Raw genomic sequence first — 12,766 nt, 5'->3', positions numbered from 1 at the left:
CACACATGTCATCTCAGGCACCGAAATGGAAGCAACGACTATTTTGAACCCTGCGGGATTAAAATGTACTTTTTTAATTTAACTTGTCATTGACGAAAGAGATTAACGAGAAAAGTCATGGCCATGAAGAAGTGTGGAGATCCTTCCTGGGAATCCATCGTAAAATAATTACGAATTGAACAGACTCAATCTAGTTATTGACTGAAGGGGTCAGAGGTCAACCCATATTTATGAGCAACACGCATCGACAGTCATCGCGATAAAGATAGATATCAAGAGTTCGGATAATGCGACGTCAGCGAACGAATCAAAGGGTGTTCCATGGCAACCGCCGCGGCTTGTTGAGCGGACAAAGAATAAACACCCGATTGATCCTCGTCGCCACCTGTGGAGGATGAATGGCCGTCATTCATGTCTCGTCTCTGATGTGTACGATTGTACGTCGGCAGGATCCGACAGGAAGCAGACGCACACAGGTTGTGGCTTATTTAATAGCTACACAATTCTGCAATGACACTTTGTATGTTTAAATAGTGAATATATATCACCAAAGTTGTTTGCGATGGCAAGAAAACTAATAAAAACTGACCATTTCTCAAGTGTTATTTGTAAGTTTTGCTGTCGTGAACATCTGCTTCAACAAGCTTTACGTTCAAATATGTTCCAAGATAATTATCTGGCAAGTCTGCTCTTGAAGAAAGTGTAAATGAGAGACTGCAACAGTTCCAGAGAAACCGGTTCAAACCTGCCGAGGTCTGGGTTGCAGCAAGAAATGCACACAACTTCAAGCAAAGTTGAAGAAAGATCATGAACAGAATGTTTTAGTTTATTATTATTTTTTAAAGAAAAAAAAAAAAGGTCAAGGTTCAGGCTACAAACACAACTCATGGTTGTTGACACTTAAAATACAAACTCCACATAGATATGAAGAGGCAGACAGCAGGAACACAGAAATCATCTTGAAGAACATTCAGTATTCAGGGGGTTCTTTCTAAAAGTGCTAATCTTAAATAGAGTTTATAATTCAGTTGGGTTTGAAGAGCCAATTACCATATATTCCGCACATGTTCTAACCCAGTGTGCACAAGCAAAGCAGAAAAGAAAGAGAATAAAGGCGGACGAATTGGGGGATCGTTCTGAGCTTCCAGAGGTCCATCGATCTCTGCCCACCACAGTATTTTGGGTTAAGGGCAAAGACGTCACAAATAACACAGATAGACGCACACACAAGTGTGTACCTGTGCTCCTCTTAAAAAGCCAGACAAGGAGGAATATTTGCAGAGTAACCCCGCTGTTCAGCAGGACGCCTTCATCAGCCAGATTCAGCAACGCTTGGTGGAATTGACGCGAGCAGAGTGTCTGGTTCGTACCAACTAGTTTCACCTGAGCTGAACTGGCAGATTATCGAAGGCATCCCGCTAAACCAGCAGGGTTTAACCTCAGCAGCCGCCGCCAGTGATGTCTTCGCCGGAGCTCTTGGTCACATCCAAGGTGGTGAAGACCTGCAGGAGGACACAAATGTTGTAGTGAAATGTTTTATGTGCGTGTGTGGAGAAAGAAAAGGCTTTGCTGTCGTACAGGGGATTGCGTTTCAACTAAAGTACTTAAAAAAACAATGTTACGACAAACTAAAGGTTGCATATCCTGTTTGTTTAGTTTAAGTTGGATCACAGTGCACCAAAGAAAATACCTGTATGCATTGATGAAGCGCTTTACAAATGTTAGCTTTTAAAACACTATAGAGCAGAGAGTGCCATCTAGTGGGCAATGAAAATACGAACTATGCTTTATTAAGTGCCACTGTGCCAATCCGTCTTTAGTGCAGTGCAAAAATATCCAAGCCTCACAATTCCTTCTGCTTTTCGACTTCACTTCCTGTCTGTCACTTATGTGAAACAATTCTTTTACACAAATGATACCAATGAGAAACAAAAAACCAAGTCCATAAACTTGACATTAATTAATTGATGGTGAAAGGGATACAGCGAATTTATTAAGCATTAACTTATAAGGACAGGCTGATTTTGGATACGATAAGTATCACAATATAGGGGCAAAAGTACGATATATTGAGATATTCTAGGACCAGTGATACATTTGTTGAATCGTTGAGTACTTGACTCTGGTGTTGCAGAATTTACAGAACGCATGACTCTTGACGAAATCCTAACTGCCTTAATTTGTGTTGAAACCAGAATATGTCCAAACATCAGCTTTAAAAGCTGCTGGAGTCACTGTATCCTCTAGTCCTCAGTCATTACCAGGATCTTACAGGATTTCACTGTTCATTTAACTGTGGATGACGTAATGACTGCTAGTGGCCAGACGTTAAATGCAACAGAAAAATAGTGGGTAAAAAACAAAAACAATTGCATGTAAAAATGAATTATTTGATTTAGCGCAAGAACTATTGAACTGTAAACCAAAAACTTTTGTCATAATAAACAGGGTTCTGTTGAATATCGATAGAGAATTGTGGAAAACAATATTGATTATATTCTCCATGGCCTCGCCAAACTCCTCCCACACACAGGTTTTTGTCTAAGGTATTGCTGAAGCCCAAATTTCGCAGACGAAATCTTGGTAAAGAAGCCCAGGGGTCGGTTCTTACCTCAGCGCAGGTCGGATGAATGCCAATGGTGGCGTCAAAGTGCTCCTTGGTGGCGCCACATTTCATGGCGGCGCCGTAACCTTGCGTCACTTCCCCTGCGTTTGGACCCAAGTAGTGGAAGCCAATGACTCGGTCCTGCAGCAACAACACAAAGAGAAGATCGTTATTTAAGCACATGCAGCGAAATTCAAAACAATGCCACGTTTATGAACATGGAGATAATAAGACATCAGCCTTTTCACTATGGGATGCACCAATCCATTGATGGTATCGAATATCACTCCGATCCAGCCTCTAAAAGTCAGATCGGGGAAGACTCTAGTGCTTACATTTGAAATGTTTATTATACAAAAATGTTATTATTTAGTATTTAGTTTGGACTTGTAGTGTGTACTTTATAATCTTGACACCGGCAGGGTTGTTTGCAAATTGTCACTCTTAGTATTGTTTTACTAACTTGTCAACTTCAGGGACAAAGAAGTTTTTTTCAGGTTATAGGAAAACAAAGTTCACAATTTAATTATTTATCAACTGATTTTCTTTTTGTTCTCAAAATGCTGGTAAACAAACACTTAATTTGAATAAATACAAACTTTGTAATTTTCCATATGTATTTTTTTTTGGCTTTATATTAAAAGCATGAGAATTTTTATTTCACAATAGGAAAGAAAGTTTTCATTTTAACACTTTGATCGGCCGAAACTCAAAGCCCAGTTACTGGTATCGGGACCATAAAAGTCGGATCGGTGCAGAACCTACTTTGCACCGAAAAGTGCAGGTATTTGTTCTTAATATTTTTGTATGTGCACCATTTTCTGGAGTGGAGAGTACGACCTTTATTTTAGTAGAAATTCCACAAACTTCTTTGTACACGAGGCTCCAGATGTTATTTTGTAAACTCACTAAAATGTAAATCAACTGATATACAAACATTTCCTGCCAATATTTATTCAGCAGAAATAAGGTAAGGTAAAACTTTATTGAAATTGTTTTTTCCCAGTAGCCAATACATGCATACAGTATTATCTTGATCTTTAAAGTATGTACTTTTTTGAGTATTGTTTTGATTGTCTAAGCGCTTTGTGACCCTGGTCTCGAAAAGCGCTATATAAATAAATGTTACTTACTTACAATGCATTTTTTTTATAAAAAATAAATCAAAATAAAAGAACAAGAGAAATAAAGAGAAAGAACACAATTACACAATCTAAGTCTAAAGATAAAGACAAAGAACATAGATCAAATAAGAACAACAAAGACAAAGGATACAAAGACTAACAGTAAAACTAAATAAGGAATTAAGACTCAACGATGGGACTTACGCTGTCTAGCTTATTGCAGATAAGTTTAGCGTAGCATTTGTTGTTGTCTCTTCCGGCGACGGTGAACTCGAGTGGCCAAAACATGGTGTGGTACACCTGAGGAGAGGAAAAGAGGGAAAACTGGTCAGCCTCAGAGAATTTTTCTACTTTTAACCAGCTTTGAAGAAGCAGTAGATTAGTGTGCGTTACCTCAATGTTTTCCGAGCCGTACAACTCTGTGGCCTTTTCCTCAGACAGACCGATAGACCCGTATTCCATGGGTGTGAAGACGGTGGTCGGGACATTGATGTAGTCGCACTGTGGAAGCACATGCTTATAGTGAAGGTGGATTCTTTTTTAGCGGAGCTCGATCGTTGTACCTTGAGTGTGGCGCCGGCGTACAAGCGCCGTGCTAGCAGTCTCCCCGCCTGAATGGCCACTGGTGTCAATTCCCACTTCCCCTCCAAGATGTCGCCGATGGCATAAATGTGCGGGACGTTGGTCTGCTCCTCGTCGTTGACTGGGATTTTCCCATTCCTTGAGTGGAGAAAACGATCGTCAAAATAATCCCACAACAAAGGAATTACTTTTTATTGTCCTTTCAATCAATCTTGATAAGAAGAGTAAACCTTTGGTAAACCTCCCTTTATCGTCGTCATAGCTCAGATGGTAGAGTGGTTGCCTGCAGTCCAAAAGGTTGCAGGTTCAATCCCAGCTCCAGACAAGCTTGTGTCGTTGTGTCCCTGAGCAAGACACTTTACCCTGATTGCTCCTGATGGTAGACTTGGCGCAGGTGTGCAGCCTACTCCCATCAGTATGTGTGAATGGCTGTCAAAAGCACTACCGAATTTCCCCTCGCGGGACTAATAAGGGATTCTATCTCTCCCTGACATGTTTTTGATTGAGGTTTAAACTCAACCGAGGGTACGTCACCTGCACCGGCTCAGGACAGGATAGTCCAGTTCCTACTTCATTCGTGAGCCAAAAATAAATCACAACAGATCAATATTCTTGGCCAAAAGAAGGAAACTCAACCAATATTCACATGTTCACACAAGCAAAAAAAAAGAAGTTTGTTCATTCTTATGGGTTGCCTAGCGGCCAAATCTTCCCTGGAATTTTAGAGCGGTTCAAAACATGGAATGTTTGCCACTACTTTAGAAGCTTTTGACACGAGTTTCAACCAAATAGAAAATCCGTTTGTAATATTTGTTGCAAGAAACATATGTAACGATGGTGCTACAGATGTGCTCGTCTGAAATGATATACAGGTTAACGCGGTCGCCTCACAGCAAGAAGGTTGCCGGTTCGATTCCAGGCCGAGCCAACATTTCTGTGTGGATTTTGTATGTTCTCCCCGTGTTGCGTGGGTTTACTCCGGGCACTCCGGTTTCCTCCCACAGTTCAAAAACATACAGAGGTTGATGGGGAACTTTGGGACAATTTTCCATAGGTATTAGAGTGTGTGTGTGTGAATGGTTGTTTGCGTTTGTGTGCCCTGAGGCAGACTGGGCGTCCTGTCCAGGGTGTCCCCTGCCTCTCGCCCTATGATACTGGGATAGGCTCCAGTCTCCCCGCGACCCCGGTAAGGGAATAAGCGGTAGAAAATGAATAAACTCTAAATTATTATTATTGTTATTATTATTATAACAGTTTTTTTTTTATAGTTTCAAGCCTTGCAAGAATAAACACTAAATGTTTGTTTAAATTCATCTGGTAGAAGAATACTAAAATGGACAATATAAAGTAAGTCCAAGGCCACGTAAACAAACAGAAACGCTGTGGTCGATTAAACACAATAGTTCATTTACACAGCAGTGGCCACTGAACAAACGCAAGTACTTTTGAAGAGGGGTGTAGAGTGAGAACTTGGTTCTGGTGTCAACATTCAAGCACAATGCATTCATTGCTTGTTGAATATGTTGAGGAAACAATTTTTTTTGGATAGAAGAGATTTTTGCTCTCATAATATTGCAAAGGTGTGATTACAGCCATCGATGTGAGGCTGTGTAGATGCAGTAGTTTTGCATCAAAACATTTAAAATGAAAGTATGATTAAACTAATGTTCATGTAGTGCCAAATTTAAAAAGACTCTTTCAAATCACATTGTGTAAAACTACCGTCACAAGACTGCAGCACACAACCTAAATCTCTTAAAAGCTGCTTTTAGCAGTTACTCAGAACGAGCGCCGGAAAAAGAACTTCAAAGAAATCCTGCATTTCATGCCGAGGGAGATTGTGGTTTGGTCCAGTAAGAAGGAGCAGGTGGAGACCTACTTTACAACCATGAGCAAATTCAGATAAGTGTGTCAACAAAACCCCCCTCAAGGGAACCGAGTGGCAGCGTATCTGCTGAATCACCATGACCACAGCGAGAGCTTTAAAGAGACAGTAGGACGAGAGAGCGGTCCACTCACTTTGGGTTGACTTTGACCCCAACTTTATCCAAGCCGATCTTGTCCGTGCAGGCATCTCTTCCAACTGCAACCAACACCTGAGGATGGATGAATATTTTAGAAGATGCTAAATGAACATCAGAAACCAGAGATAAACATTAAAAAAAAAGGATAGTTGAATGCAGAGAGAAGATACAGATTAAAAATGATTATTGTATTAACACTGCATTACAACTGTATATGGACGATGGTGGCCAAGAGTCCAGCAGGAGGTGTAATGAGGGAGAAGCAGAGAAAACAGGAAGTATTACTTACAGTATTGTATTCTCCCTCGATGATCTCATCCGTTTCCGTAGACTTGGCTGTCACCTTCAGCCTGCCAGGAGTTCCTGCTTCAAGCTGCTCCACCTGACAGCCACAGACGTCACAACGGTCAAGGCCATCATTCTCTACAGTGTCGTTTAACAATTATGAATAAAAAAAACTTGTGATCCTAAATAACGGTTGGGTATCAGAGCCAGCTTCCCGAATCCATTCAATAGGTTTTTAATAGATTAGAATCTGCTGTTGAATAATGAAAATGGCTTCCTGAATTACAGTTCACTTTGTTTCAGCTCTACTTCATGCATGACCTTCCCCCCCGACATTTGTTTAAAACTCGTAGAACCAGGATTACAACTGCAACTGGGTCGTTTTTTATGTGCAAACTGCCCAAAAAAAAGCCCCAAAGAGAAGTTGAACAACAATATGATCGTTTCACCAAAACCACATTAACTTGGTTCTTACATGGCATCTCTCTGATTCTATGTATAATCAATAATCTAAGCAGGACGATGTAAGTAAGAAAGTCATTTTTATTTGTATAGCGATTTTCCAGACCAGGGTCACAAAGCGCTTAAACAATCAAAACAATATTCAATAAAGTATATACTTTAAAGATCAAGATAAAACTGATAACACAACAGGAGTTCCAGAAAATCAAGGAAAAGCCTGAACAAAGAGAAACGTCTTAAGATGTTTCATCACGATGCAATATATTGCAATACTGTAGAAGCAAATGTAGGAGATATATTTGTAGTATTGCTCAGGTACTTGACTCATGCGTGTTCCACAAAGACAGATGTTCATTTTTTTTTCTAAAGAAACACTGACCTATTCAAAGCAGTAATGTTAAATTGTTTTGTAACTTGTTTGCACATTTTTTTTTTCTGTAAAGTTGGAGGGGAAATACTTGAAATTAGCTAAAGAATAATGTTGTAAAATTGATATAGGAAAAAAGTATTGTTCAGGAAACAGTACTGAACGTTTCTAATCGGCATCAAAAGCTACTGGGGTCGACTGTATCCTCTTGTCCTCTGTCATCGCCCGGATTTTATTGTTCCTTTAGTTATGAAGAACGTAATGACTGCTGCCATCCAGCGGCCGGAAGTTGAATTGCGACAAACGCAGGACATTTGCATGTAAATCGGACATCAAATTAAATTACTATTTTTCATTCATTTATTGATATACAAACCAATAAATAGCTATGGTAACAATAAAACATAAACAAATAATAAATCTAAAATATTTTAAAGACAAAGAAAACATTTTTTAAATATTAAGATCTATACATTCCTGTGGAGTAACGAAAAATGACAAAACATAACGCTATAGTCGCTCCATTTTCTTTCTTACACCCTTCTTTGCATAACAGGTTATGCAAACTCTCTCAGAATCAGACAGAAACTTTTATTAACCGAGTAAGTAATATTTGTACAGTGCTTTTCTAGACCAGGGTCACAAAGCGCATAAACAATCAATAAAATAGATGAATAATAGATAAATAAAAGTGTAGACTCAATGAAGCGCAGAGAGAGCCACAACATTGGGGTTTTTTTGTGGTACAGAACAAATGTATAAATAAGATGACTCACAAAATAAGCAATAGAAAAACAGAACCGAGCATAAAAGCCAACATTCTGCCGCCACCGACTCCATTGTTGTTTTTAGCCAAACAAGTTTCACACGTTCATCTACCCCGAGAACGCACTATGACGTTGTACAATTTTTAGCTCCTGAACCAGACTTTTTAAGTCCACATTTTTCCTCTAGCGAGTAAGCGCTTAATGTCAACATCCATTATCCTGATGGTACGGATAATAGGCCGTTTAAGTGGTTCTGTCGGTCTTGGTCGTTTGCTAACGTTAGGGTTTTATCTTGTTTAGTGGGTTCTGACTGAAATGGGCCGCTATGAGATGACATGCAAACAATTGTCCTAACGCTCTTAAAATCTATGAATTTTTTTTTAATCTAGCTCTTAAAGTAAAGAGATGTTTCTGACCTTTACGGGCACATATTTGCGCAGGAACTTGATTCCGTGTTCCTCCATGTAATCCCCGGCTCGGTTGGCCATGTCCTGGTCGAAGCCCCTGAGCAAGATGGAGCGCACCATGACGGTGACGTCGAGTCCGATGCTGGCCAGGAAGCCTCCGCACTCCAGCGCCACGTAGGACGCGCCGATCACCAGGGTCTTACCCGGGCAGTACGGCAACGAGAACAAGTCATCGCTTCATGGGGAAAGAAAAAATAAAAAGATTTATTTTGAAAGTACTTTTCAAACAGGTGAGAGAAACATCAAGAACATAATGTACAGAAGACTTAAGCATCTTTGTTTGTGTGGTTTAACAGATCACACCATAGCAACACAACCACCTTTCCCACACCCAAGTTAAAAAAAATAAAACTTGCCTTGTGATGCAGTACTCTTTGTCTCCAGGGATTCCGAGGTATCGTGGCCGCTCACCAGTCGCCAGGACAAACTTGGCAGCCGAGTGAATCGACTCCTTCCCACGTTTGTTTGTGGCCTGCCAAGAAAGGTTTGAAAAATGTAAACATACATAACCAGAGCACATGTACCTCACAGCCTTCCAAGAGGACTTTCCGAAGGGTCTACTGCATTACCTTGATTTTGTGCGGCTCCACAAACTCGGCATAAGCGTTGACATAATCCACTTTCTTGTCTCGCAGAGAAACTCTGTAGCCCCAGTTCAGCGAGCCGATGTAGTCGTTGATGGCGTTCTTCATCGTCTCCCAGTTGTGACTCACTGTTCAGACACCAAAAAAAAAAAAAAAGCTGGAAAAACTAGGTGCGAGTCGTTCCAAGTCTGATCATCTACAATTTACCGCGCCATGTCGCCGCGATGTCGCCCCTTCGTGACCTTCTACGCCGCTGATCGGATTCCTCACCTTGTTCGTTGAACTCCCAGCCAAATTTACGGGCATCCTGCATGGCAGTTCCCAACAAGGCCGCCTGGTGCATTAGCTTCTTTGGAATACAGCCGACATTTACGCATGTTCCTCCCAGACCTGGACGCCATAGCAACATTTTTAACATGCCATTTGAAAATGAAATGAGCTACAGTGTTCATAAAAGAAAAGCAACTTGAGAAAGGTGATAGAAAAAGAGTAGAATCAAGAACATTTCTCAATACTGCCCATTATTCCCAACTTTTTTTTTTAAACCATTCTGATTGAAAATGCATCAAAACTTTGCAACAACTTTACTAAACATTTTTTAAGGTTGCCCCAAGTTAATAAAACACGACAAGTATCTCACCCCAAGTGGTTCCTTTTGGAGTTGGTACCACATAGTCTAAAACCATGACCTTCAATCCTAAAGAAGCCGCTTCCTGTTGATAAAAAAACCCAGATGAGTTATGGTTAATATAAACCATATCTATAGTCACTGAATACAGATGTCTTCACGCTGTGCTGGCTAAGAATTAAAAAACAAACAAAAAAACAATATTGCACAATAGCAATTTAAAGGTCGAGACAGTTGCACGGATCATAATTGAGTGACCTTTGAGCAGGACAGGCCTCCGGATCCGCCCCCGATGACAATAAGGTCATATTCGTACACGTCTCCGTCGAGCAGCTGCTGCAATCTTCCGTCGGTGTGCGCCTTAGAGAGGGAAGTTACGAGTCGATTACATTCATATAAACGTTTGTTTAATCGTTTTTTTTACTCAACTTGGAAAAACTACATTTCAACAAAACTTAAATTATATTCTATATAATACAGATAGATAGTCACTTTTTCCAATATCAGCACTTTTGATTTAGAAATTAAAAAACTTTGACAAAGTCCATCTGGCTGGGTTATCGGACATAAGAATTGCAAAATTTCAAAAGAAAATGAGAGCAAAAAAACAATTTTAAGAGTGAAGATCCGATAAGTAAGTAAGTAAGTAAGATTTATTTATATAGCGCTTTTCCAGACCAGGGTCACAAAGCGCTTAAACAATCAAAACAATACTCAAAAAAGTACATACTTTAAAGATCAAGATAATACTGAGAACAACACAGGAGTTCCAGAAAATCAAGGAAAAGCCTGAACAAATAGAAACATCTTAAGATGTTTCTTAAAGGAGTCAGTAGATCATCAAGCGCAAAGAGAGGAAGATCGTTCCAAAGCTTAGGAGCAACAGCCTGAAAGATTTCTCTCCTCTGGTCCTGAGTCGTGTGAAGTCAGTTTTTAAAACTTTTCTATTGGATCGGTAATCTCCCAACGGAAAATCATTAGTGGTACCTTCAGCGTTTTGTCGCTGCCGCCGAGATGGTTCTTGTTGACGAAAACGTTGGGGACCGTCTTCTGTCCAGTCATCTCCAGCAGCATCTCCTGGTAGTTGGTTCCATTCTCTGGACATTAAAATACACATTTACTTAAGTACAACTGCTCAGTTAATAGATGGCACGGGCACCCCTATTTCGAAGGGTTTCATGGGGCCCATCTAGATAAATAAAAGCACCTGTTTTTTGTGGCTTGGTTCAAACTGAAGTAATCAATAAAAATCAACATTTAAATTGTTTTTAACCAGTTTTTCATTTCCTGGCTACAGAAGTCAACAGAAATAAAGTAAGTGGATCATTCACTGAAAACAGGTGGTTCTACCTATTCAAGGAATGCGTCTGTCAATCATTTCCAAAACGACTCTTCGCCCTTCTGTGATGTAACAACATTAAACGACAGGAAGAACAAAAGGAAAAGGCATCTATGGCGGCAGGCCATGAGATCACGACAATGACTCAGCATTTTTTTTCTTTTACCTCATGACAGCTAGATCCGTCCGTTTAATGTAAAACTGTTAAAAAACTATTGTGCGAGTGAACACACAAATAAAACCACCTCACAACTCCACTCAAAACTTTTGATCGCAGGTGTACTTTTTGTTGTTGTTGTTGTAGTTCGATCAAAAACAAAAGGATCTACTTGCCCATAAGATCCAACTCCACCACATGACAGTCCACGTTCAGCGTCTTGAACAATTCTTTAACCTATAAAAACACAACAGTGAGTAACTTCATAGAAGTTTAAATTAAAAAAAACAGGAGAAAATAGACACAATTTTACCAGATGCATTTTTGAACCAACAGATACATCTATAGTATGCAATTTTAAACTTAACATTTTGTTGCAAGTTTTTAAATAAGAAGTCTAGGATTGAACACAATACATTTTTTAAGTTGAATATTTCGCATCACTTTTAGGTATAAAAGAATCTATTATTTAACATGTTTATTTGCCGCTGAACTAGAAGTTCGTGTCTAAGCTAGTTGCTGGAACGTTCGGTTCCCAGCAACTAGACGGAGCCCGAGAGTAGTAGGAAACGGTCCAAGTTTATCCGGAAGCGAAGGCGTCTTACCTTCAGACAATACGGACAGTAGCTTTTACTGAAGACCATCACTTGGTTGGAGTCGATCAGCTGCTGGATCTGACACTTGAGGTCGCCTTTCCCGCTGTCTTTTTCGACGGGAGGCATTTTGATTCCACGACTGGTCCACGCTCACGACAGAAAAAACAAAACTACGCCGCCCTTGCAGCCCCTGATCTCGCTGAGCTGTTGTGGTGGTTCGAGTCCTGGATGAAGACACTCACTGAGGGCGGATCCTGTCCCTCATCTGTCGGCTCGGTCTCTACGCGCCGCGCCAAATGTCTCCCCCCCCCCCGCCTTCTTGTCTTGTGTCTTAGGGTGCACTCGATTTGTTCGCCGAAACCCGACAGCGTCGCTCGGTGCGTGGCAAATCCGTAGGGCCCCGCTCACGTGTGCAACGCCGTTAAATAAAGCGAGCATACCTTCGACTACGTCATCTAATTCCCGGCACGACTCAGATGACAGCGGAAATAACTAAATTTGTTAAGTTGTTTTCGATAATTAGCGAAGCACTTAAATTACTATAGAAGAAAATTACATTTTAGGAGGAGTATTTTGGGGATATATTTGTAATGGAGCTGTTGTTTTTTTTGTTTTTTTTTTCCCGCAACAAACAAGACAGGGTTGCCAAGTGTCACATCTTGTTCTTTCTCTTTATGTTCTTATTTTATTTTGATTTATCTTTTATGAAAAATTGCTGTATTTTCTGTGGCTATTGGAAAAAAACAATTTCCCGAAGGAGACCTCCTGAGGATCAATAA

General features: G+C 40.3%; 1 protein-coding gene across 2 annotated transcripts; it reads right to left on the bottom strand.

Annotated features, from left to right (window-relative positions):
- Positions 1 to 794: 794 nt before the first annotated feature.
- Positions 795 to 12,269, bottom strand: txnrd3 (thioredoxin reductase 3). 2 transcript variants are annotated; one of them, XM_087800335.1, is made up of 16 exons: positions 11,997 to 12,269; positions 11,568 to 11,628; positions 10,883 to 10,992; positions 10,154 to 10,255; positions 9,908 to 9,980; positions 9,475 to 9,657; positions 9,253 to 9,395; positions 9,040 to 9,155; positions 8,633 to 8,858; positions 6,625 to 6,717; positions 6,331 to 6,407; positions 4,293 to 4,449; positions 4,123 to 4,230; positions 3,934 to 4,029; positions 2,612 to 2,746; positions 795 to 1,502 (listed from the first exon to the last, which is right to left on the bottom strand). In XM_087800335.1, exons 1-16 carry the CDS (start codon positions 12,111 to 12,113, stop codon positions 1,440 to 1,442), a joined length of 1,860 nt encoding a protein of 619 aa, XP_087656461.1. In that variant the 5' UTR covers positions 12,114 to 12,269; the 3' UTR covers positions 795 to 1,439. The 2 variants fall into 2 exon arrangements, with proteins under 2 accessions (XP_087656461.1, XP_087656462.1); XM_087800336.1 differs by having other exon boundaries at positions 9,538 to 9,657; positions 11,997 to 12,267.
- Between the last annotated feature and the right edge of the window lie 497 nt (positions 12,270 to 12,766).

This window comes from Callionymus lyra, chromosome 10, assembly GCF_982586985.1.
Source record: "Callionymus lyra chromosome 10, fCalLyr1.hap1.1, whole genome shotgun sequence".
Lineage (NCBI taxonomy): Eukaryota > Metazoa > Chordata > Actinopteri > Syngnathiformes > Callionymidae > Callionymus > Callionymus lyra.
This window is presented reverse-complemented; position numbering and strand designations above follow the sequence as displayed.